Source organism: Aricia agestis, chromosome 10 (assembly GCF_905147365.1).
Source record: "Aricia agestis chromosome 10, ilAriAges1.1, whole genome shotgun sequence".
Taxonomy (NCBI): domain Eukaryota; kingdom Metazoa; phylum Arthropoda; class Insecta; order Lepidoptera; family Lycaenidae; genus Aricia; species Aricia agestis.
In genome coordinates this window covers 14,616,506-14,643,306 of record NC_056415.1, presented here as the reverse complement: position 1 = coordinate 14,643,306, position 26,801 = coordinate 14,616,506, and the positions used below count along the sequence as shown (strand labels likewise).

General features: G+C 37.8%; 1 protein-coding gene across 1 annotated transcript; it reads left to right on the top strand.

The window, feature by feature from the left end:
* The first annotated feature begins 2,672 nt into the window (after positions 1 to 2,672).
* On the top strand, positions 2,673 to 25,827 carry LOC121730930 (tubulin alpha chain-like). Its single transcript, XM_042120154.1, has 10 exons — positions 2,673 to 2,759; positions 3,464 to 3,579; positions 17,701 to 17,807; positions 18,351 to 18,523; positions 19,170 to 19,298; positions 20,338 to 20,508; positions 21,970 to 22,110; positions 22,558 to 22,773; positions 24,761 to 24,924; positions 25,698 to 25,827. Exons 1-10 carry the CDS (start codon positions 2,757 to 2,759, stop codon positions 25,822 to 25,824), a joined length of 1,347 nt encoding a protein of 448 aa, XP_041976088.1. The 5' UTR covers positions 2,673 to 2,756; the 3' UTR covers positions 25,825 to 25,827.
* Positions 25,828 to 26,801: the final 974 nt, after the last annotated feature.

The following is a 26,801-nucleotide window of genomic DNA, read 5'->3' as shown; positions in this document are numbered from 1 at the left end:
AAATGGGATTTTTTATTTGGCCCACACCTCGGGCCATTGTGACCGAATACGCCACTGGCTCGCGATGAACACAAAAGGTGGCACGTTTTTAAAGTCGGATAAAGTTACTGGTGTAATGAATGGTAGCTTGTAGTGCGGGGCTAAAATGGTCACATTTAGCAATTCCTCTCAATCAATTCAGCTAATGAATTGTCAAAACTGTCAAACTGACAAATGTCAAATCAGTACGAATTACTAGACATGTATTGCAAGCAGAGTTGCATTTTGCGATTTAAAAAAAATTAATCATATTATGATTCATATCATGATTCTTCAAAGCGACCATTTTAGCCCCGCTGCTTTCTAAGTTCAATAATATCAATAGCAGATTCAACTCATAACTTGTAGACTTTTTCTGGTATTCTTCCTTCTCTGTTGACCAAAGTAGTTTGCATCGTTCAGATTTTATTGCCTCTTGGTCACACCATTTCTTTTGAGAGCTGATGCTTTGTTAACTGTATCTTTTTACTTTTCTAAATTCAAAAATTATCATTAAGAAGATTCAGAATTTCAGAATCTAAAACCAGAATCTATGAATCTCTCTACGTAGCTCGAGGAGATTAAACCACTATAACTTTTGGGACAAAAAATACTTTTTGTTCAAAAACTATCCAGCTTAAAACCTGACAAATTGTCGAAGGGTAGATTTCTGATAGCAGATGTGACAGGAGATACTATCGTAATTATCTTTAATACGACCTGATAACATCTCAAGAGGGTTACAATACAGGGTACTGTTATTCTACTCACATTTATACGTGGGAGAGCCATGCTTCGGCACGAATGGGCCGGCTCGACCGGATAAATACCACGTTCTCACAGAAAACCGGCGTGAAACAGCGCTTGCGCTGTGTTTCGCCGAGTGACTGAGTTTACCGGAGGCCCAATCCCCTACCCTATTCCCTTTCCTACCCTCCCCTATTCCCTTCCCTTCCCTACCCTCCCCTATTACCCTATTCCCTCTTAAAAGGCCGGCTACGCACATGCAGCTCTTCTGATGCTGCGAGTGTCCATGGGTGACGGAAGTTGCTTTCCATCAGGTGACCCGTTTGCTCGTTTGCCCCCCTTATTTCATAAAAAAAAAAAAATTCAATAAAAATTTGGTGTTCATGTAAAAGGTTTAATAACGATAATGTGTTTTTACCCGACTACATCGATGCCAAAAAGAACGGTAGTTAATGAATAGAGATCTTGATTTTACCCGATGGTGGCAAAAGGCAAAATGAAGAGTCATGATTTTAAAAATATTTGTAAGTACAGAAACATACCTTGTTTAAGTTTACCTAAGTTTGTTTTAACATAGCAGGTAGGTTGGATGATTGAAGTGATCTAACGGCTGACCGTCTAGGTCCTCTCTAAATTGGACCATGATGGATAACCATCATTGTGAAGCAGTCGATCATGGATTGCTTATGTTCAACAGCTTCGCAATATGACGAATATTAAACCTAAAATCACGCTGTTAAGAGTTAAAAGTTTAGATATGTATTAAAAAAAATGTTTTGGTATCCTATTATTATTTCAATAATTAACAGCTTCACGGCTAACCACTCTTAATGTTTGTCTTGTAAACATGCTTTCATATGCAAAACCGCGTGTAGTTTGAATATTTAATTGCGTGACATTGTGTAGCTCGCCGCGTGACGTAGCGTGACACGGTTTCGTCACGGCGCATCACGGTCGTCACGTCACTTAAGCAAATGGGAATTAATTGTCTGATTCAAAAGTTTTAAGTACCTAACCAAGCCATTTATTCCACTAATAAAATAGTATACGTAAAGGTTTGTCAAAAAAGAAGAGTTAATCTAAGTAAGTATAGAAAAAGTAACGCAATGATTTACTTAAAAAAATAGTTATTTTACGAAGCTTAACAAAAATTGGATATAATTTTTGTTAAGCAATATAATATTATGTTCAATACATTTTTTCAGAAGGAGCAAATAGTTGCTCCTAATAAAATTTCTGCGCCTTGAAAAAGTTAATAGCAACAACGTAGCTTTAATAATTAAAATTTTAAAAGGATCTACAATAACACATTAATAGTTTTAATACTTATAAAATATCCAGAATCTTGCCAAATTCCGCGAATAAAATGAGATAAGTAAATACAAAAAATGCAAATTAACTAACATTGACTGCGTGGGGCATGGACCCTAACTAGGGACCAGCTATTGTCCTCTAATAGTTCGGATGGGGTCTGCCCCTTACCCCCTATGACGTAGTACTTGCCACCCTATACTTAAACCACTAAAGAGATTTTGGAGTTTGCAATATCTTTACCCAGAAGGCGGTTAAATGTTTGCTTTGAGTAAAAAATAAGCGTGTAAAACTCGGCTATAATATTTTATCTATACATAGTTAGATATCTTTTTATTATCCGCAATCCCGAATAAAAAACAATATTAATTTAAAGGTAACTAAGAAGCCGTTGTTCTTGTTATCATTCATAATAATGTAAAAGTAAAAACATTAAAAACTTTTTTCCAATTTTACTGGCCGCTTATATTTTTTATTATTATTTTTAATTCAAATATTTGAAACATAGAACATATTTGACATTATATTTTCGCTACTTTCTACAAGGCGGTGTGCAATTTTTTTTTTCAAAATTATTTGTGTAATGTAATTTTTTGGCTTTTGTTATTATTTATTTATTATTTTTCGGATCGTTAAATCAAAATTACGTGTATTTATCATCATACTATTAAAATTTAACAATGGTAAGTATAAAGCTACACAGATTTTTTGTAGGTAGGTGTACGTACGAAGTTTTGAGCTCTACTTTAGGCAAACAAATCCACATTTATGTGGAATTATAAAATGTTGCACGTAAACGAGTAAAAAATATGAAATATAATAAGTAGTATTACGTAATTCTTTGAAAAATAAAATAAAAAGACCAGGGCTATGTATTTTGTTGGATATTTTATTATTTTCGTGCCGTTAAGAAAAACGATATGGCTGCTTATCACAGTAAGTGTCTAAACACACTAGGCCGAAGCTACGCGGCGTAAATTCCGCATGATTACGCCCGCAATGTATTTTAAATTACCGATGACACACTATTACGTCGCGTTCCGTCCGTATTTTTTCATGCGTTTGACATTTCGGGCGTAATCACGCGGAATTTACGCCGCGTAACTTCGGCCTAGTGTGTTTAGACACTAAGACGTAGATTACACGCTCAGTTTCTCATCAGTTCAGTCCAATAATCTTGTAACATTGACGCGAAACTGAACGTCTAACCAGTTGATTGACGGAGTGATAATTTCTTATTATGTATTTTTTTGCCATCAATCTGTCATCGATTCGGCGTCAGTCGATCGACGCCAGATTGATAACAAACTGAACGTGTAACCTACGTGTAAGCAGAACTGCTAAACTTTGCTTACTTCTCTAGTCTTGCCAATTATGTTACTTCCAGAGGGAATGCATCTCAGTCCACGTGGGCCAGGCCGGCGTCCAGATGGGCGAGTGCTGCTGGCAGCTGTACTGCCTCGAGCACGGCATAGAGCCTGACGGCATGCTGCGTGGCTCCAGGTAACACATCAAGAAAGGATAGGAAATTGGAAGTAACGCTTATTGAAGCATCAAAGCCAAAACCCATAATATGTGAGAGACAATTAAACAAACAAATCTTTATTTCGCTTAAAGAAACTTACACGCTAATCTTACACAAACTCTGATCTCCACACTAGGATTCCCTGTGTCGTGGAGACCAGTCTCTTCCATCATGCACATAAATACTAGGAAACTATATTCAATTACTTATTTTAACCAGCTAAAGACATATTACTAAAGACAGAGTACCATATTATATATGTTCCAAGTCTTTTTAACAAAACAATGTAAGTATTTATATAAGTAAAAAAAAACCGGCCAAGTGCGAGTCGGACTCGCGCACCGAGGGTTCCGACAGCTTAAAGGTATTATAGACCTGAGTATTTGGTATGAATTTCAATTTAATACCTCTACGCGTTTATGAGGAAATGGGTAGTAAGTTTAAAATTATTAAAAAAATATATATTATGTGATGTAACTAAAAATTTATGGTTTTCGTAATTTTTCCTTTATCTATGCTATAAGACGTTGCTTCGTACCAAATTTCAAGATTCTGAGTTCACGGGAAGCACCCTGTAGGTTTTGATTCCCTTGCAAGTGTCGAAAATTTGCGGCATAAACGGCTGTATCTTTTGATTGCGTTGGCTTAGAAGTTTGATTTTTTCACAGCTTCAAGGGACAGTAGACCTGAGTAATTGATATAAATTTCAGCTTCATACCTCCACGCGTTCCTGAGAAAAAGGGTCTTGACAGACGGACGGACGGACAGACGGACAACAAAGTGATCCTATAAGGGTTCCGTTTTTTCCTTTTGAGGTACGGAACCCTAAAAAACAATATTTTAAAAAAGTAGGCGACTAGGTATATTATATATACATATAATAGCATTACTAGATCATTACCAGAGCCACTGAAACCAGCTACAGTACGTGTGAGTTAGTGATGAGGTGAGTTCTACGAATAATAAAAACTAAGGAAGAGTAACTCCGTCAAAAAAAGTGCACCAAAAGGCTACAAAATGTGACCCGAATACATGCATATTTATGCATGTGTTCGGTACACATTTTTCGTGTATATATACTGGAGTGACATTCAACCAGGTTGACATGACAATGGCCGTGTTCGTCGGTGTAATTTTTAGCGCATTCGCTGCAAAACCTAGTTATTGCGCATGTCCAAATCATGTCATGCCATGGCAACGACAACTGTTTACGACTTGACATTTAACCCAATTGCAATTTGTTGGTGGCGTTGCAATGAACAAACCAGTGGGAGAGCCATGCTTCGGCACGAATGGGCCGGCTCGACCGGAGAAATACCACGCTCTCACAGAAAACCGGCGTAAAACAGCGCTTGCGCTGTGTTTCACCGAGTGAGTGAGTTTACCGGAGGCCCAATCCCCTACCCTATTCCCTTCCCTACCTTCCCCTATTCCCTTCCCTTCCCATCCCTACCCTCCCCTGTTACCCTATTCCCTCTTAAAGGCCGGCAACGCACCTGCATCTCTTCTGATGCTACGAGTATCCATGGGTGACGGAAGTTGCTTTCCATCAGGTGACCCGTTTGCTCGTTTGCCCTCTTATTTCATAAAAAAAAACAATTAAATTTTTAAATTTTTCCAAGTGATCCATATACATATTTTCCAAAATAAAATAATCAAACACTATCATCACAGTATAGCAATATGACAGGGACTAATATTGCTATACTGTGCTATCATAGTGTTAAATAAATTATTTGTGCGGCTGTTAGACAATTTAGGCTTATGTATTTAGGTTTAGCTTTTGTTATTTTAATCATGTATAAACAATTAAGACGTTCTTTACGACTGGACCAGCAACTTGTTATGGCCTTGTCATGACATCTTTTGGACATGCGCAGTAAAAGGTTTGTCCAAAAATACGCCGACGAACACGGCCAATTTTGTCAAACTCATTTTACTATTTGTTTACATAGGTTTGTTTACTTACTTTTTACGTAGCTTTTTACAAGATTTGTGTTGTTAAAATACCTAAATGCCCTATGAAATGGTGTAGAAGTCATACAGATACGACTTTTAATACAGGAATAACCTTTCATCTGTAAGTGAATTGTTTAAAATTATGCTTAAATTTCTTGTATTTTTGTCGACCCAAAAAAGATGGTTTATTTAAGTTGGATGCTAGGGTATTTGCATAAAATTAAGCTGGTCTCTTTGTGTTTGTCTTATTAAATTTACATGTTATTCTAAAAGTGCAATAATCAAAAAATAATATATTTACAAAATTTTTACAAAGTCGCCATGGACAGGGTTATGCAAGATGTAACAATTTAATCATAAACGAAATTTTAGGGTCTGGGCTCTGGCTGACATTATACTATAGTTTGTGCGTTTTATGATGATATGCGTGACACATTATAATTGAAAATACTAGGTAAGTTACCTAACAAAAATTAATCGATAATTTAAAAATATCGAATCACTTCGTAAAGGAATTGCAATCGAAATTATCGATTTCGTACTGACATTTCAGTGGTGCCGGCGATTTAAGATTGCCGCCCTTTTTCATCGACATGATTTCGATTCAACAGCGTCAATCTCTATTCAAATTCAAATTCAAATTCAAATATCTTTATTTCAGACTACAGTGTGGTCCATTGGTTAGTATTTAGAGATGGGCGATGGGTAAATACCCAATCTACCCACCTGGGTATTTACCGGGTAGATTGGGTATTTACCGGGTAGATTGGGTAAATACCCAAAAATGGTGGGTATTTATTATTCAGCGTACGTTTTCACATATTTTTTTTAGTAAATCCTTAGTAAAACCTCCATTAAATTATGCAAATTTGGTCACTAGCCCGTAACTGTTCGAATAAGGCCCTTTAAGTCTTAAACTAATGTATGTTTGCAATACAAAACCATGTTTTTCATGAATTTCGGCGCGCATGTCAAAGAGTGACGGTGTGTTTTTGAACTTTTTTCCTAAATTTTGGCTTTGTATGTGTGATATTAATATTCTTTAAAGTATACTACCTTCTTATAGTGATAAAGTTAGCATTTAACACTTTTGGGGATTGATTAAATCGTCTTAGTGGACGCCTTCATCGTTAAGGGAAACACGCGTGCGAAATTTCAAAACATTCATCCCTCCTTTAGGCTGAACTTTTAAAAATTCTAATATACATAGGTACTCGTAATACAATATATTTTGTTAGTAATTGTAGGCACTACAAATATTGTTGTGTACTTGTGTCAAAGAAATTATAAGGTTCCACTAACTAACCTTGAGCCTATACAATTCCAACCTCAAGGTATAAAACCTCTTTGAGGTAAGATTTTTTTTTACAATTATATTTTTTTTACAATAATTATAGTGGATGTCTACTTCATTAGAGGAACACGTGTGCAAAATCTTGTCTGTTATATAGCCAGTACACAATGGCACGATGACCCACTGCAGGCCACGCCTGAAAATCGTCCGCCATAATACACCATTACTCCGTTTACACAATGGCGATGGCTTGTAGTGGGCCAGCATAGTCCATTGTGAAGAGGCACCTTTACAGTCTTGACACCTATGTAATATGTACATGCAAATTAATGTATTATGCAAATGAGAACTGTTTTTGTGTAAACGCAACTAATGATCAAATATAAAGAGTTCTTGGCCTGTGCGTTAATTAAAAGAAGATTTTTTCCCTTTTAACCGTGGGAGAGCGATTCTTCGGTACGAATGGTTGACTCCGAAAAAACTGGCGTGAAACAGCGCTTGCACTGTGTTTACTTCAACACGCAAAAGAGAATGCCGATCTTATGACATGCTCTTTGCGTTCAACTCGACCCTTTATGATGAGGGCGGAAACCGCCAACCATACCGCGATGTACGAGCGTCATGTCTGATATTCGGTTTCATCAGCGCTCAATGCAAGTAGCTCCAGTGAGTGCTCCAGAGTTGGCTCCGGTCTTAACGCGTCTTTTTTGGCTCAACTATCTATCTCACATAGTTTCGGCTTCTTGAAAGACAGCTTTTTGTGAACACGATACTTAAAAAATGTGGCCGTTCCAATTCTTCCAACAGCTTCGCTATAATCTCCCTCTTCTCGAAGATGATGGAGTCCATCATCAATAGCCAGCTCATTCGACACTTGGACGCTCAGGGATTACTAAGGCTCGGCTCGGTTCTCTTGGCGTACCTAACTCATCGTTGGCTCAGGCGATTGATACTGTGGGTATTAGCTGTTAGTTTGGATATCGCGAAGGCTTTTGATCGGGTATGGTACAAATCACTGTTATCCAAGATTCCATCATATGGAGTCCCCAAGAAATTATGCAAGTGGGTCACAAGTTTCTTAGCAGTCGTAGTTGATGGTGAATGCTCTGATACTCTATCTGTTGATGCTGGTATCCCTCAGGGCTGTGTGCTATCGCCTACCCTATTCATACAGCATATCAATGGCATTCATCGCTATGCGGATGATAGTACAGATAATGTGACTTCCCGCATATTTATCGGGGTGAAATGGGGTAGACGTAACTCAGTCCAATTTAACCGCACCAAAACACAAGTCAGCGTTTGGGGGAACCACTTTAACAATCTTTCCCAGCATGAAAATTAGCGTAAACATTTCACCAAAAATACTAAAAGAGCTACAAGAAAATGGAATCAAATATCTCACACAATTCCGCGTGTATTTTAAATAAAATTGTCCCCCCAGCAATGGAAAGTAGCAGAGATTATAATATTAATCCCCAAACCCGGAAAAGATCCATTGGATGAAAAATCTCACCGGCCTATAAGTCTTCTGCCAGTTCCCTCCAAGGTCTTAGAAATACTCTTCCTGAAATGCATGATGCCAGAAATCAGAGCTAGTAAACTGTTACCCGACCACCAATTCGGTTTGCGCCAAGCGCATGGGACTATTGAGTATTGAGCAGGTACACCGACTGGTAGAAGAAGTTCAAAAAGCTTTTGAAAGCAAATCTTACTGTTTTTCTGGATATATCATAGGCCTTCGATCGATTATGGCATCGTGGACTGTTGTATAAAGTTCGTAAAAAGCCACCCTTAAACTTCAACCTCTTTATAAACGCATACCTCAGCAATAGATATTTATATGCTAAGTACGGAGATAGTGTCACATGTCTCCATAAAATCGAAGCAGGAGTGCCGCAAGGCAGTATATTGGGCCCTTATCTCTACCTTCTATACACATTTGACCTTCCAAGTACTGATGAAGCTCTGACAGGCACTTACGCAGATGACACAGCAATCCTCGCAGTAGACCAAACAGCCCATGAAGCATCGGCAAAATTGCAAAGAACCTTAAACGAAATATCAAAGTGCTTAAAAGATTGGAGGATAAAAGCCAACGAGAATAAATCTGTCCATGTAACTTTCATATTAAGACACGAGACATGTCCAGAAGTAGAACTTAATCGGATAAAAATACCACAGTCAAACGATGTTAGATACCTAGGAATTTATCTCGACAGGCGATTTACATGGAGAACACATATATGGAACAAAAGAAAGGCTTAAGCAGCTACGAAAGCTTTACTGGCTGATAGGCCGCAAGTCACAACTATCACTAGAAAATAAACTTATTTTGTATAAAAGCATACTCAAACCCATCTGCACCTATGGGATGCAGTTGTGGGACACAACCCCCACATCAAATATAGAAATTCTACAACGATTCCAATCTAAATCCCTGCGTTCAATAACTGGAGCCCCATATTATGTTACGAATAGCCAAATCCACAATGATCTAAAAATCAAGTATGTAAAAGAGGAAATTAAAGACTCCCTCCAAAACTATTGTAAAAGGATAAAATCACATCCTAATATATTGGCAAAAAATTGAAGAAACTCTACCAAACCAAACATTCAAAAGATTAAAAAGACGAGCCCCAGAAGATCTTGGGTGCGTACCATACAAAGAAGAAATTCAAAACGACTAGTTCAATGTCTAGAAGTCAGATTGCTAGCAGAATGAGAAGTTAAAAAAATCAGAAGCAAATCAAAGCAAATCAGATTTTTTATAAGATAGGTGTTATATATATATATATATATATATATATATATATATATATATATATATATATATATATATATATATATATATATATATATATATATATATATATATAAATAATAAAAAATTATACTTACCTACATATTTTTTATAAAATTTCTCTAACCAGGTACTTATACATCGTCTATTTTAAAAGCAATTTTCGAGGGTTTTCGGCAAATCGATTTATTACGTCTCTGTGTAAGAATCGCTCATATTATCTTTTATAAGTTTTCTATGAAAGTACTAGATATTTTTTCTCTAAAAGTACTACATTTTCGATAAAAGTACAAGATAAGATACTTAGTAGGGACGTCAACGTGATCCAGGGGATCCTCCTGCCCCCCCTCGGTACGCCCATGCGTGAAAGAGTAACAAACATCCATACATCCAAACAAACTTTCGCCTTTATAATATTAGTAGGATAAAAATTAGGGCAAAATTTGTGTTTTTTGTATGGCAGCCCCTCTTAATTTTTTATTTTATATTAATATTATTATTAAATATTAAAGTTAACATAAAACTAAAGATTGTGTGAAAATTTCAAGTACCTACCTGTTGCTATTATTGATATAGAGCAAAAAAGGCCAAAAAAATCACGTTTGTTGTATGGGAGCCCCCCTTAAATATTAATTTTATTTTGTTTTTGGTATTTGTTTTTATAGTGGCAACGGATATACACAATCTGTGAAAATTTCAACTCTCTAGCTATTACCGTTCTTGAGGTGGTTGTGACTTAAGTATTGAATTTTATCTACCCGCCCTTTTGGGTAGATACGGGTATTTACCGGGTACGTGAGGGTAAATACCGGGTAGATGGGTAAATACCCAGGTACGTGCCCATCTCTATTAGTATTACATAAATTAAAAATTATTAGGGTTAGTTAAAAAGAACAAAACATAACTTAAAGTAAATAATTAAAACTAAACAAAAATCATGCACCTCATTTAGAACTATGAGCGAATATATCCTGGAGGTCTGCTCTCGAATTCGTTCATTATCCGCACATAGTTCCTTAATATAGGTGCATGCGGATCATCTGCCACAATCTTCAGGATGCTGTTGTCACTTCCCCTTACGCGATTTATTAGAGATGCAGCTTTCTTGCGCATGAGTGCCCGGAAGCCATCCGTCCTTGCTTGTGCAAACATCTCGGACGCACTACAAAATCGGGGAAGTTTCAGCATCATCCTGAAGATATTGTTATATTGGATGCGAAGGGTGTTTAGAGATGCTTTGGTATAGCTGATCCACAGGCCGCCCGTGTACAGATTCTGACAGAACGCCTTAAAGAGTGTGATCTTCACTTCATCCGTACAACGTGCGAACCTGCGGGCCAGCATATTACCTCGCACCGCCAAAGCCCTCCGCTCCCGTTCAATATCTAGATCATCTTTAAGGTCGTCGGTAAGTATATGGCCGAGATATTTAAAATTAAATACTCTGTTCAGCTCCTTTCCGCCGAGGTATATTGGAGGTATGGACTCGGGATACCTACCAGCGGCCTTAAAGATCATAATTTCACTTTTGTTGACATTATATATCAGGCCATGCGAATCAGCGTATCTCTCACACACCTTCAGCATCTCCCGAATTCCTCTCGCAGTGGGACTCAGCAATACCATGTCGTCCGCGTAGCTAATGTTGTTAACGCTAACACCACCAACCTTGCATCCGACACGCATACTGCTGAGCTCCACTATGAGATCATTCACGTACAGATTGAATAGCTTAGGAGACGATAAACCCCCCTGTCTCACACCGCAATTCAACCTGTACGCCCTAGAGAGTCTATTGGCCCATTTCACGTGATTCGTCTGATTCCGATACCAGTAACGAAAAATATTTATAATATCTACCGGTATACCCATGCTCTCCATTTTCTTCCAAAGTACATCATATGAAACGAGGTCAAATGCCTTTGAAAGATCCAGAAAGCATGCGTAAACCGGTGTCCTACGGCTTGTATAGTATTGGACAGTATGCTTGAGACTCAAGATAGCACTTTCCGTGGACAGTCTAGGTCTGAACCCAAACTGCCCATCATGCACTTCCAGATATTTTTGCAGATATGAGTCAAGCACACTGTCCAACACTTTAGCCACTACAGTAGCAAGCGATATAGGGCGGTAATTTCCCTTGTCCGAGATATCACCTACTCGGTTCTTGACAATGGGAACTACAATAGTTTTCATCATATCCGTTGGCAGATATGCGTGTTGTATGCAAATATTAAAGAGCAGAGCTAAAGCTCTCGGTAGATGTGTACCTGCGTATTTGACTATTGACATAAGTTCCGTTTCATGCATCTGACATTTTTCAAATGTTTTCGTAACAATAATTTTATACTCCTATTTCACAGTTAATATTTATAATTTTATATTAATAAGTTAGCATTTAGCAACTTTTCATTTTTATTCATTTACAATATTATAAGAAACATTTGTTTTTGTAGATGGAATATAATTTATTACATTTTGATTTTTTTTGTTTTCTTGTAAAATAAACCCGTAGCAAGGAATATGATACGTAGCACCCATATCATCTTAAAACGCACAAACTTTAAATGCGTTATAAGAAGATATGGGTATTCTCATATTTCTTGCTACGGATTTTTTTACAGCAAAACAAAAAAACATAATGTAAAATATTTCGTTCAATCGACAAAAACAAATAAGTATTTCCTTTAATATTGTAAATGAACAAAAATAAAAAACTGCTAGCTGTTATTAAAATATTATATTAATTGTGAGTTATAAGTACAAAATTTACGTAAGTTTTTAATTTCAATTCTGTAATAATTTAGCACATAGATTTTTGTAATCTAAAAACGTCTTCTCTAGGTGCTCGGACAGTTTTAGATTCGCCCGAGTCGTACAGGGTTTGCTCATAATTATTACATGTATATTATAATTAGGGAATGCAATCCCGTAAGATAATTTCAATCCCGGTATTTGCGGGATGGCACCATCACAATCCCGCTGGATCCCGGTATTTGCGCGATCCCGCAGGTTGATTTTAAGCTTTTAAAATAAATCGTTATATTAATGATACTTGATATACCCCGTTTTATGAGTCAAAGAAAACAAACTTTGTGGAACACTTTTATACAGGGGTTTATTAATAAAAATAAAAGAAAACTATTTTTTTTAAATGTCTAGTGTAATAATCGTAATAATAATAGGTAAGTAGTTAAAAAAAACTTAAAAAAAAACTCACTTATTTATTTTCATCTTAGATTTAAGTTTTTTTTTTCGAAATATAGATATAAAATTGAAGTCAAAGAGTCCGCTAGAGCCCAAACTTATAAAAGTATGTTAAAAAAGTTAAGGTATTAATTTTGTGTCGTCTGCCTAACGGCTCCTGATATTCCACACTAGGTAGCCAGCAGCTGAAAAAGTTAGCTCAGCTTCCACGCTGGTTGGTAAAATTGTCATTAAAAGTGAATTGAAGGAAAATATTTAGTGGGCTGTGGGCTAGTAGTCAGTTCACGCACCTCCGCCTGCAGAGTTACACGTATGAATCACGCTTCTTTGTAATCCCGCCAGTCCCGCGGGATCCCGCTAAATTTTCGACCGGGATTAGTCCCGCAAAATGCATGCGGGATCCCGGTATTTCGGGATCCCGGTATCCCGGTATTGCATTCCCTAATTATAATTATTATCGATGTCTTAAGTATCAGAGGAAAATGTTTGATTTTAAAATAATAATTATGTGCTCGTTTCTTCGTGATAGTAGATGTGCTTGGTGTATACTGCATAATACTATCCGCTTTTGACAATTATTTGTTTCATAACTATGACAATGACAATAACCGCGCAGGCTGTCGTCCGGCGCGCAATATTATGATACGTTACCTGGGATACGACCTTGGCGAAAATTTGAATTGTCATATTTTAGTGTTCGAAAAGGAGCCAAATTTAAAACGGTTGAAGTATGGCAGTTACGTTTCCTTAGTTTTTATTATTCGTAGGGTGAGTTACTTTCACATAAGACATGACTTTTATTGCAATATTATTTATTACATTGTGTGTGTGTATGGTGATAGTGAGTAGTGAATAGTGATCTTGCAGTATTGTGGTATGTCAAAGCATCCTAGCCCTACGACGACGATAGCGTCTTGGGTTCAGTGGCAGTGACTGCTAGGATGCTTGTGTGTGTGTACAGTTCGACAAGGCTTTAATTGAATGTGTCAATGTCAGTCAATGTGCGCTGCTGGTAAAGGAGAACTGTCAAAAATGACGTTTTTGTATGATAGAAGCGTTAGTTCCTTTTCTCGCCACGTTCATAAACAGCCTTGTCGAACTCTATGTGTGTGACTGTGTAGTAATTTGTAGTGTGGCAAGGCATCCTAGCCCTACGACGACGATAGCGTCTTGGGTTCAGTGGCAGTGACTGCTAGGATGCTTGTGTGTGTGTGAGTGTGTGTTTGTGTTTTTCACACTTTTGCACCTTAGCTCTACGACGTCGGTGTCATGGGTTGAGAGTTGAGACCACAGATTTTAGAAGTAAGAGATATGTTATAGGACTTGTCACATGTCGCCAAATCCTGCCCATATGGGCACAAATTGTCAGTCGTATGTCAATCACTCCACGGCAAACACGTTTTTACTACGCCGTAAATTGCGAACAAAATGCTAACTTGTGCTATAATTACCTACAAAAATTGCAGCGATACTGTGAATTTCAAAAATAGCGGGATCACCTATCAACTGTAATTTATACGACTTTTTAATTTAAAAATCAATTATTCTTCACGAAAAATATTCTTGACGAAAAATGTTCCGTTATCAAACTAAGGCACTAGTGATGTGGTGTGATGCAGATTTTGGTATTGATATTTTTATCGACATTTTTTATGCGGTTGCGTTATTATCTACATTAATATTATAAAGCTGAAGAGTTTGTTTGTTTGAACGCGCTAATCTCAGGAACTACTAGTCCGATTTGAAATTTTGAAGTATTCTTTCAGAGTTAGATAGCTCATAGCCAAGAAACAGAGGAAAATGTGGAATAAACGGGGAAAATTATTTGAAAAGACTTATTTCACGCACCATCCAGCAATTTTTATGTTGTTTGGCATAAATAAAAAGTAGACCACATGATGTCATAGGCTATTTTTGTGGGCTCATTTGTCTTTGAAATTCCTAATTTACGGGGGTGAAGCCACGCGGAAGGTCTAAATTTATTATAAATATGCGGAAGTTTTATTTTATAGTCGAAAGAAGTGGTGCTTAATGCTTACTCATATAATAACTTACAATAATTAGTGCATCTTTGAAGAATGATTACCTTCATCGCTTTTAGTCCTATTTCAGTTTTCCCAAAGACGCAAAATTCAAAGAGAAATGTATGAAAAAATAGGCCAAGTGCGAGTTGGTCTCGTGCACGAAAGGTTCCTTATCATAATAGAACAAAATTAGGCAAATAATGTTTTTGTACGAATCCTTAATTATTTAGTTTATTTTAATTTTACTATTAATTGTTAAAGTATAAATACAATGGAGTATTTTGTACTTTTCAAGTGCCTACCTAGTACCTGTTGCCATTATTGATATCGAGTAAAAAATAGCAAAAAAATCATGTTTGTTGTGTGGGAGCCCCCCTTAAATATTAATTTTAATTTGTTTTAGTATCTGTTATTTTATCGGTAACAGACATACACAATCTGTGAAAATTTCAGAAGAGTAGCGGTTATTGAGATATACAGCCGAGACAGACAATAAGACATCGAAGTCTTAGGAATAGGGTCCCTTTTTTTCCTTCTTAAAGATATTCAAAAAATAATAAGCGGGGGATGTTACTACATCGCTATAGAAGCCAAAACTGTGGCTAGTTTTTTGTGTCTGTCTGTCTGTCTGTATGTTTGTTCCAGCATTACACGAAAACTACTGATCCGATTTGAATGCGGTTTTCGCAGACATATTTGTCTTTTTCCAATTTAACATGCCAAAACTGTGGCTAGTTTTTTGTGTCTGTCTGTCTGTCTGTATGTTTGTTCCAGCATCACACGAAAACTACTGATCCGATTTGAATGCGGTTTTCGCAGACATATTTGTCTTTTTCCAACTTAACATATGGTTATATAATATTATGAATGTTTATCTATTGCCTAGTTACGATTTTGCCAAACAGTTGATTATTTTGCCGAATTGAGTTAGTCCCATAGGAAAAGTTTTTCGTAATCATGGATGATTTCAACCCCTTTCGGCCTTTAAGTTATTTTTGTTAGACTCTGTAATATTAATTATTTATCACTTTTATTCTTTTAATAGTATTTAAATACCTACCAAAATACATCGATATCGTCGTAATAATAATTAATCGACACCGTAGATAGACCGGACATCACTAGACCACAATAGACATAACTACCAGTAGTTCGACTGCAAAGAAACGGACAGGTTTCAATATCAGTCAAATTCGTCGGGTTTCACTAGGATTATGAACAGAATGTGCCTCGCGCTGGCTGATATAATTTATTTTAAAATAAAGATTTCAAAATTGGATTCTGACAATTTTAATCGCATGTGCCAAAACACAAACAACAATGGCCGTGTTCGTCGGCGTAATTTTTAGCGCATTCGCTGCAAAACCTAGTTATTGCGCATGTCCAAATCATGTCATGCCATGGCAACGACAACTGTTTACGACTTGACATTTAACCCAATTGCAATTTGTTGGTGGCGTTGCAATGAACAAACCAGTGGGAGAGCCATGCTTCGGCACGAATGGGCCGGCTCGACCGGAGAAATACCACGCTCTCACAGAAAACCGGCGTGAAACAGCGCTTGCGCTGTGTTTCGCCGAGTGAGTGAGTTTACCGGAGGCCCAATCCCCTACCCTATTCCCTTCCCTACCTTCCCCTATTCCCTTCCCTTCCCATCCCTACCCTCCCCTGTTACCCTATTCCCTCTTAAAAGGCCGGCAACGGACCTGCATCTCTTCTGATGCTACGAGTGTCCATGGGTGACGGAAGTTGCTTTCCATCAGGTGACCCGTTTGCTCGTTTGCCCTCTTATTTCATAAAAAAAAAACAATTAAATTTTTAAATTTTTCCAATTAGTGATCCATATCCATATTTTCCAAAATAAAATAATCAAACACTATCATAGTGTTAAATAAATTATTTGTGCGGCTGTTAGACAATTTAGGCTTATGTATTTATGTTTAGCTTTTATTATTTTAATCATGTATAAACAATTAAGACGTTGTTTACGACTTAACCAGCAACTTGTTATGGCGTTGCCATGACATCTTTTGGACATGCGCAATAAAAGGTTTGTCCAAAAATACGCCGACGAACACGGCCAATATGACCAAAGAGGAACACGTCCATCGAATATGTCATATTTTTAAATTCGTATGTAACAAGTTAACAACCCTAGCGACGATTTTCGTCATAATACGTCAAATTTAAAAATTTCAACATCAGTTCTAAGTCGGCATACTCTATCATTCTGTCTACTCTGACTAGACCGTGTACCGTTGACACTATTCTGACAATATAGTATCATTGAAGTCGGCGACATAGGTTTCCATATAAACGGCGCTACATAACACTTCTCCTTATTTCCCTGTTCTGAGGTTGAGACAGACAACCGACAGACAAATATATTATCTAAGTTTAATATTATACGTCTTACTCTCTGCTTCTTGCTATGGTTTTGGTTTTCATGTAGTGTCTGTAAATAGTTGTAAAATTGAATTTAAAGAAGAATGAACTATATTGTAAAGTGTTAGCAATTGTTGAGAATAAACTTTTTAAAATAAATAATGATATAATAAGGTTGTCCCAGTTTTGGAGTCAAAAATCACTATTAATTGCTACCTGTTTGTAAAGAGGCTCATCTTCATCGCAATAAGGACGTAATTAAAACGTCATTATTATAGACACCGCGTCAATTTACCAGAGGACACAATAACCTTTTAGGACTCTCCTTTCGCTATGTCTTTACCCTGACTATATCACACTGACTCCAACAGCTATAGCAGCATTCTAAGCCTTATATTGTGTTACAAAAGAGTGATTTTCCTTCCAGCGACCTGGTCGCGACGGACTCCTGCTTCAACACATTCTTCTCCGAGGCTGATAGAGGCAAGATGGTGCCTAGGGTCATCATGGTGGACTTAGAGCCTACGGTTATAGGTAGACTATGATTATAATACATTTGTGTCAAGTTCGTACTTCGTAGTTAGTCATTCAAAATGTGCAGAGAGGTAGTCTGTCATTAAAGTTAATTTATCATATTTTTTTAAACAAAGAGGTAGGCTGTCAAAAAAGTGAAGAAATTAAAAAGTGGCAACATCGTAGTGTCGTCCCTTTCAACCTAAGAAAAAAGAGATGACACTACGATGTTGCCACTTTTTAATTTCTTAACTTTTTTGACAGACTATGGTAAGTACGTCATTTTTACGATTTCAAAATACAGAGCTTCTGCTTTTGAATAATATTAGATTCATTCAAAACTGTAATATTATTAATGCTTCAGCGTGTCTTTGCCTGTTACGTCTACACGCTTCTATAAACTGAACTGATTTGGATTTTTTGTACCTAGTAAATAGTTTGAGTCCTGAGACAAACCATAAGATAGTTTGAACCTCAGAAAATCTACTGTTGCGTGATTCGCGAATTTCGGCGAAACGAAGTTGCGAGCAACATTTACCAGTGTGATAATCCCTTATTTTCTAGACGAGGTGCGAAGCGGAGAGTATCGGCAGCTCTACCATCCGGAACAGCTGATATCGGCGAAGGAGGACGCCGCCAACAACTACGCTCGAGGACATTACACCACCGGCCGCGAGGTGCTGACTCCAGTCATGGACAGGATCAGGAAGCTGGCTGACCAGTGTACGGGGCTACAGGTAAGTGAGGATAACCTTCTATTACAGAAGATGACTTCCAGAATAGCAAAGAAGCAGAATAAAGTTGCGGCAATTACTGCACCTCTTGGAACCATCTAGAGCAGCTGATATCGGCGTAGAAAGACGCTGCCAACAACTACACCCGAGGACATTACATCACCGGCTGCGAGGTGCTGACTCCAGTCATGGACAGGATCAGGGAGCCGGCTGACCAGTGTACGGGGCTACAGGTGAGCAGAGAATTAGGGCCTGTTTCACCACTTCCTGATAAGGTGTCGGATAGTCTATCCAAAACTTATTTGACACATCATGCTCCGTATTCTATCTGGCATAAGGTGTCGTATAGGCTATCCACAACTTATTTGACAGATGCTCCATACTCTATCTGTCAGGTTAAGTTGTGGGTAGCCTATCCGGCACTAATCAGGAAGTGGTGAAACAGGCCTTTGGTCTTGTAGGTAAAAGCAGACAAAGAGACTGAGCAACAGAGGCAGAAAGAGAACAGACCAGGTACACGACTACTCTACGACACGATAACCTGACAAATGCGACATCCGCGACATGCGACATTTGTCAGGTTATCGTGTCGTTTCCATCCGGAAACAATTGCGAAGTTTCAACCCTCATTATGGTTGTATTTCTCCAGGGTTTCTTTGTGTTCCACTCGTTCGGTGGCGGAACGGGGTCGGGCTTCACGTCGCTGCTGATGGAGATGCTGTCGGAGGAGTTCACCAAGAAGAGCAAGCTCGAGTTCGTCATATACCCCGCACCACAGGTCCGGTATAGCTAGGAGTTGGTCAACTCCTTACTGACCAAAACCCGCGTGGCTCTAGTCACGCGGATTTGGTCATGCGCGATGGGTAGCTGTTAAGGCGACTTTCAAAATATGATATGGTTATAATTTTGGTTTTCCTATCCTATCATTCGTTCCATCACAGGTATAATAACTTCGAACGTACCGTATCTTGGATTCACGGACGTTCATTCAGACCCTTACACAACAGATGTAAATTCTCATCGGTAAAAACAATAGAAACTTGGGGGTCGTTTTAAAGGTACATAAAATAATTGTGTTGCAATGTGAGAAGTATACATTAGTACTTTGGTGTCGAAACATTTGTTTATATTATTAACAATAAAAAATAAAGTAAACGACAAAACATACGTCATTGAAAACCAAGTTTTTGCTAATGAGATTTCTGTTACCTTCAAAGCGGTCATTGTAAACATATTATATTTTATACCCATTCAGAATTAGGAAATGATTATAACTACGTATTTTATTTATACTTATTTATTACGTACTAGCTGTCCCGGCAAACGTTGTTTTGTCATATATATATTTTTTTTATATGAAAAATAGATGCTGGCCGATTCTCAGACCTACTCAACATGCTCACAAAATTTCATGAGAATCGGTCAAGCCGTTTCGGAGGAGTATGGCAACGGAAAACTGTGACACGAGAATTTTATATATTAGATTATGATACAATGGAAGTTTAATATTTCTATCTACTAAATCCATTAATTTCATTCAATACATTATTCAGTTTACAAAGATGACTATCTACTTTAACATTCGACTCTATAGAAGGTGTAACAAAACTAAGTGATAATACTTTAGGGTGTTTGTGATGACAATAATAATGACGGTGATAATGTAGGTGAAAATGATGATGATGTTATAGGTGTAACTGATGATAATGATAATAAAAATGATGATGACGACGAGGATGATAATAATGATCATGATGATGATGCTGCAGCTCCTGATGATGATTACATTGATAATAATGATGATAATGATTTTACAGATGTCAACGGCAGTGGTAGAACCGTACAACGCGGTGCTGTCGACTCACGCGACGCTGGCGCATACGGACTGCGCGTTTATGGTGGACAACGAGGCAATATACGACATCTGCCGACGGAAGCTGTCTATAGAGAGGCCATCGTTTGCGAACCTGAATAGGCTCATATCTCAGGTCTGTTGCGCAGGGTCACTTGGCGGAATTTAGCGTAAGCACGCTGGTTTTCATCGAGACTTAATAGTCTTAAGCAGCAAACATGACTTTCTACCATTTATGGATTATTGGAATCTACTAATTAGGTCATGGTGTCATTAAGTAAAGGGTGTCACACACAGAGCAGGTAATGTATATTAATATACATTACATCCCGGGATGTATAGCTTTAAATTATTTTAATGTATCACACACACAACAGGTAATGTAATGTATCCTTTCCTTACATTTCAATGTTAAACGCCCCGCTTGACGCACTTTTCAGCTGCTAAGGTATTATACAGGCTGTTTTTATTTTTAATGTTGTAATACTATGGCCCTTCGAGTTACTTGCTATTAGATTTACTAGATAGTTCATCAGAAGATGATTCAGATTGTAATTTTGATGCGCGCATTGTTACACATTGTGCTAAAAACAGAACGATGTGGATTGAAGATATTTGATTGAAAATATAGGCTCTGGGGAACAGACTGCCTGCAGTACCTGCTGTGTAGTACTGTGCTAAGGTGACAAGTGGCAACACTGTGTGTATCTGTCTATCATCATAATATTAATACGCGAATGAAAAACTTTGTAACCCTTTTTACGAAAAATGGGGAAACGTAGGTGTATGAAATTTTGCACAGTTATAGTTTATATGGTGAAGGAGTGCATCGAACTAATATTATTATTATTTTAACAAATAAAACATTACACACACTACAACACACACACATGAGAAATGACAGATTTTTGAGTGACAAGCCTATACATACGAATTATACTCTTTTATTTATGGTTGAAGTCTGTTGACAACAAGTTGACAAATTGAAAATGGATTATAGTTTTTTTTTATTAAATCTAAGATACTATTAGACAATGCTTACACGCCCAGTCTGAGATCAGCTAAGTCCCAGAGACAAGAGTTGAAAAAAAAAAGATAAAGTCAATATTTTAAACAAAATATAGGTAGTAGTCCTAATGTCGTTGAAAGTAAGGTCGAATTTCGACCATTGGGCGATCTCTAGTACACATAATATCATCACAGAAATTTTTGAACATCCTATGAAGAGAAGCGATGTATTTAGATGTATCAAAATATTAACATGTATCAAAGTATACAGAAATTTATTGAGATATATTGAGATGTATTTAGATGTATCAAAATATAAATGTATATTTTCATATAGCTCTGTATCTTAAGATACGAAGATGTAAAAATATACATTATAGCTGTTGTATGTTGTGGTCTACTGACGATTTCTATAGAAAGGTGTATCGAGATGTACCGTGCTACAATTGATACATCTTTACATTACCTGCTCTGTGTGTGACACCCTTAACTTTTTTACAAAGTTAAATGCTCCTCACATCCCTAGTTTATCGAGTCTCATCAAGATGCCAAGTGCCTAAAAATATTTACTGACATTTCTGGTGGTCAGGTGGTTTCGTCAATCACGGCGTCTCTCCGCTTCGATGGAGCTCTGAACGTGGATCTGACGGAGTTCCAGACTAATCTGGTGCCCTATCCGCGTATACATTTTCCGCTAGCGGCTTACGCGCCTATTGTGTCTCCAGACAAGGTATATAAATAATAAACAGGCTATCCAATTAATTCTTAAAAATGGAGGCTTTAAATGACACAAACTTGGCTTCACAAGGACAAAGTGTAGATATCAGCGAAGTAGGTAACTTCGGGAAACTCTTTTTTATGGTTACTAGGGAAAATATGGCTTTATTAACCACTAGATGATGCCCGCAACTCCGTTGCGCCAAAATTAGTAAGTTTATCGCGCGGGAAGCGTACATTTTTCCGATATAAAAAGTATCCTATGTTCTTTTCCGGGACTCAAGGAAATTTGGCATAGAGATCTATGCCAAATTTCAGCAAAATCGGTTTAGCGGTTTGGGCGTGAAGAGGTAACAGACAGACAGACAGACACACTTTCGCATTTATAATATTAGTATGGATTTTACAGCTAACCTTTACGTACGAATGACAGTATCCAAAATATATCCTCATTTACCAGGCTTACCACGAGGGAATGTCCGTATCCGAGATCACGGCGGAGTTGTTCGAGCCCGCCAACCAGATGGTGAAATGCGACCCGCGGCAGGGCAAGTACATGGCGTGCTGCCTCCTCTACCGCGGCGACGTCGTGCCCAAGGACGTGAACGCCGCCATCGCCAACATGAAGGCACGCGCTGGCATACGATTCGTTGACTGGTGCCCTACGGGGTTTAAGGTAATTGCTCTTTATGGTTTTGGTAATACCATGGTAATACTAAGGCTAATTTTGAGTAGTATTTTTAATGTATTGTAGCGATCATCATGCTATGCATGACGAGACGATGCGAGGTGATGTAATGTATTTTTAAATTTGCCATTCAAAATGTTGATTTGCATTTTGCACACATTACTGACTCCATGTTCTCTAGATTAATGCTACTCAACATGTTTAGTGTGTAGAGCTAATATATAATTATTATTATTGGTACATTGTCCATCCAGCAGTATTGCTTATACAGTGTGTAACAAAAATAAGCGATAATACTTTAGGGCAGGGGTTCCCAAACTGTGCGCCGCGGCGCCCTGGTGCGCCATGGAAAGGCAAGAGGGGCGCCGTGAGTCGATCCTCCATCATTATCCGAAACCACAAATATAGTAAAATAAAATAATTATAATATGAGTTATACAAAGCAGGCAGATGATTAAATATTTGTTTAATATTATTTACCTGCTTAACCTAACTATAATAATCATTAAAGGTGTTTATTTATGTAGGTTATCTTTTTGTAATAGCTAGGTAAAGAAGGGCGCCGTGACAAAATATTGAACGTGTAACTGCGCCGCAGGCTGAAAAAGATTGGGAACCCTTGCTTTAGGGTGTGTACGTGTTCCTTGTAGAGAGTTCACTGTGAAAGTAGCAGCGCTGAAAGACGAATTTATGGGCAACACTTTTTATTTTTTATTTTTATTTATTTTAAAAGGTTTGTCAACAATTGCTAACACTTATAATAAAGTACAGGATACACTTAATTAATTACCATTCAGTGTTACAACTTCTTACAGACAAACACTACATGCACCAATAAAAATTAACAACAAAATTCTATAATAGAGTAATATGAATTTAAAAATAACATTACATTGGAAGAATCAAACAATACAATAGGTACTACAAAATAGAATAGTTAGAATTTCAAGGTAAATAGACATAGCAGAAAAATATTTTAGATTTTAAATTTTAAATACACTATTTATCTGTTTTTTATACTGAACTAATTTTAGACCAATATTAGAATAATTTTGTATGGGCAAGGGCTCGGGCCGAGTCACGAGTTTCCCCATACAAAAGGGATAAAAAAAATTGGGTCTTTCAGCGCTGCTACTTTCAAAGTGAACTCTCTACAGGAAACACGTACACACCCTAAAGTATTATCACTTATTTTTGTTTAAGTACTTCACTTATTTAAGCGCCTCCGTGGTCTAGTGGTATAGAGCGCGGCTCTTGACTCGGAGGTCGTGGGTTCGATTCCCGCGTTGGAAACATGTTATTTCCAAGTTTGGTTAGGACAATGCAGGCTGATCACCTGATTGTCTGACAAGTAAGATGATCCATGCGTCGGATGGGCATGTAAAAAGTCGGTCCTGCGCCTGATCTCTCGCCAGTCGTGTCGGTCTTCCGTCCACAGGGTTATGAGAGTAAAGGAATAGAGAGTGCTCTTGTGTACTGCGCACACACTTGGGCACTATAAAATTACTCCTGCGTAGCTGGCCTGGTTTCAATGAAACTGGCCACCGTCACCGAAACCGGTGTGGGAGCTATTATTATTATTATTATTACTTATTTTTGTTACACCCTGTACAGGGTGTAACAAAACTAAGTGATAATACTTTAGTTTAGGGTGTGTATGACGTATGTATCCCTTATATCTATATAAGGGACACATAAGCACCCTAAAGTATTGGACTTATGAGTGAAACTCTAGTTTACTGTGAAAGTAGCAGCGCTGAAGGAGCAAAATTTTTTTGTGATTTGTATGGGCAAGCGCCCCCGCGTCATGAATTTTTGCATACAAAGGTGAAAAACTTACTTTTTCAGCGCTGCTTCTTTTACAGTGAACTCTACACGGGACTCATACACACCCTAAAGTATTATCACTTTGTTTTATAACACCCTGTATATAAATTAGCCCTTAAAGGAACACTTCAGCTGTAAACTCCTGCAGGTGGGTATAAACTACCAGCCGCCGACGGTGGTGGCGGGCGGGGACCTGGCGCGGGTCCGGCGCGCCGCCTGCATGCTCAGCAACACCACCGCCGTCGTCGAGGCCTGGGCCAAGCTCAACCACAAGTTCGACCTTATGTACATGAAGAGGGCTTTCGTGCACTGGTATGGAATTTTGACTGAAATAATGACCGAGCTAAGGGAATTATGTGCTAATTTCACCAAATTAATTTAAGAACTGACATCACTTCCTGATGAGTGTCGGATAGGCTATCCACAACTTATATGACAGATACTCCATACTCTGTCTGTCTATGTGTGGATCGGGCCGTATCTGTAGGCCTACTATGAAACCGTTTTGAGACTCAAACAATCGGACGAGAATGCCGCGTCCTGCTCTAACAAACGTGAAATGACGTTGGTAGAGCGGGACGCGGCATTCTCGTCCGATTGTTTGAGTCTCAAAACAGTAGGCCTACTATGAAACCGTTTTGAGACTCAAATAATCGGACGAGAGTGCCGCGTCCCGCTCTAACGACGTCATTTGACGTTTGTAGAGTAGAGTAGGACGCAACATTCTCGTACGATTGTTTGAGTCTCAAAACCGTTTCGTGTATCATGTATTATCGTTCGTCCAAACTACCGATCATGATGCGCGTCAAAGCCACGGAACGGAGATACGGTACACCGACATGCTACAAATGTGGGCTGCCGAAGATAGTATCGAAAGCTTAATGTCTGTAATATTAGGAGCATTATTTTGTTAAAATATCTCCAACATTTTTAACTGTTTTTTCTGAGGCTCTAAATACGTTAAGTTAATTTTTATTAAAAAAAACCCTCAACTTTTTATGGAGGCACTGGCCCAAAATAAAAACATACATAATGTCCGTTTCTTACGCAGCACTGTATTAATTTGGGCAACATTTCACTTACAGGTATGTCGGTGAGGGTATGGACGAGGGAGAATTTGCTGAAGCACGTGAGGATCTGGCTGTTCTTGAGCAGGACTATGATGAAGTGGCTCTCGAGACTGCAGAGCTGGCGCAGGGTCAGGAGCTGTGATGACGAAGGCAACGTGGACTAAGATATATGGAAATCTGAAGGTAAAAGTCTGATTATATCTCAGGTGCAGCTGGTGGAAGAAACAGATCTGGTTGTCCAATTGAAATGACAGAAAATCATGATAAAGCAGATTAGAAGGCCTAAAGAAAAAGTATTTGTTGAGTACTGAACTAAAGATATTCAAGGAGATAATGAGGAAAATAAGTGTAAAAGATCTAAGGAAAGGAGACCCAAACCACGACCAATTTCTAAATGTCTTGCACATCCAGGTCAAATTCTGCTTAACATATCTAAGACACCCAGTCTTAATCCAATATCTATAGCGTTTTCTGTCTAGATCATAACCGTAGATCTAGATCAAAGGGGCAAGAATTCCAGAATGGTGGACGACACAAAAGCGCGGCCGCATTTTATAATGTTAAATATGGCAGAACTGCGAAATTCTTTAAAGGTTTGAAAATATCCGCCGCTCTGGAGATCTTGACGGAAAATGAAGAAAACTTACTGCAATTTTCTGAGAGTTTTTCTCACTTGAGCGAATTGTTGTGTGTTAATAAATTGTAATTTATTGTGTAAAGTAATACACGTAAATTAAAAGTTGTTAACTGCTTGAAATTTTATTCGCGAATAAATTGTGTTTTGTGATGTGTTGAGTGTTTCGTACTTTGTTTGAAAAATATTATTTTTTACTATTTTTTGTTTTATGTTTTAAATAAAATGGCCTTCTGATCTTTTTGTTTCATGTTTAGTAAGTTTGTTTAATAATAATTTAATAATACAAATATTAAATATTTTATTAGATGACAAAAACCTTGCGAGAAGTTTTAAGAAATATTTTTAATAAAAAATGACGTAGTGTAGTGCCCACAAACTTTGTTTTGTGCAGTCAGGATGGGTTTTAAAAATAAAAAGTAAGTACCTAATAGTTTTAATAATATCTATGGACGCTTCACACCACGTCAGTCTGGCCCCATGCT

Bases quoted from the DNA above. Each gene is read 5' to 3' on its own strand.
- LOC121730930 (XM_042120154.1), top strand. The intron at 17,808-18,350 runs GTAGACTATGAT...CTTATTTTCTAG, and splicing joins CTTAGAGCCTACGGTTATAG to ACGAGGTGCGAAGCGGAGAG. The intron at 22,774-24,760 runs GTAATTGCTCTT...AAACTCCTGCAG, and splicing joins GGTGCCCTACGGGGTTTAAG to GTGGGTATAAACTACCAGCC.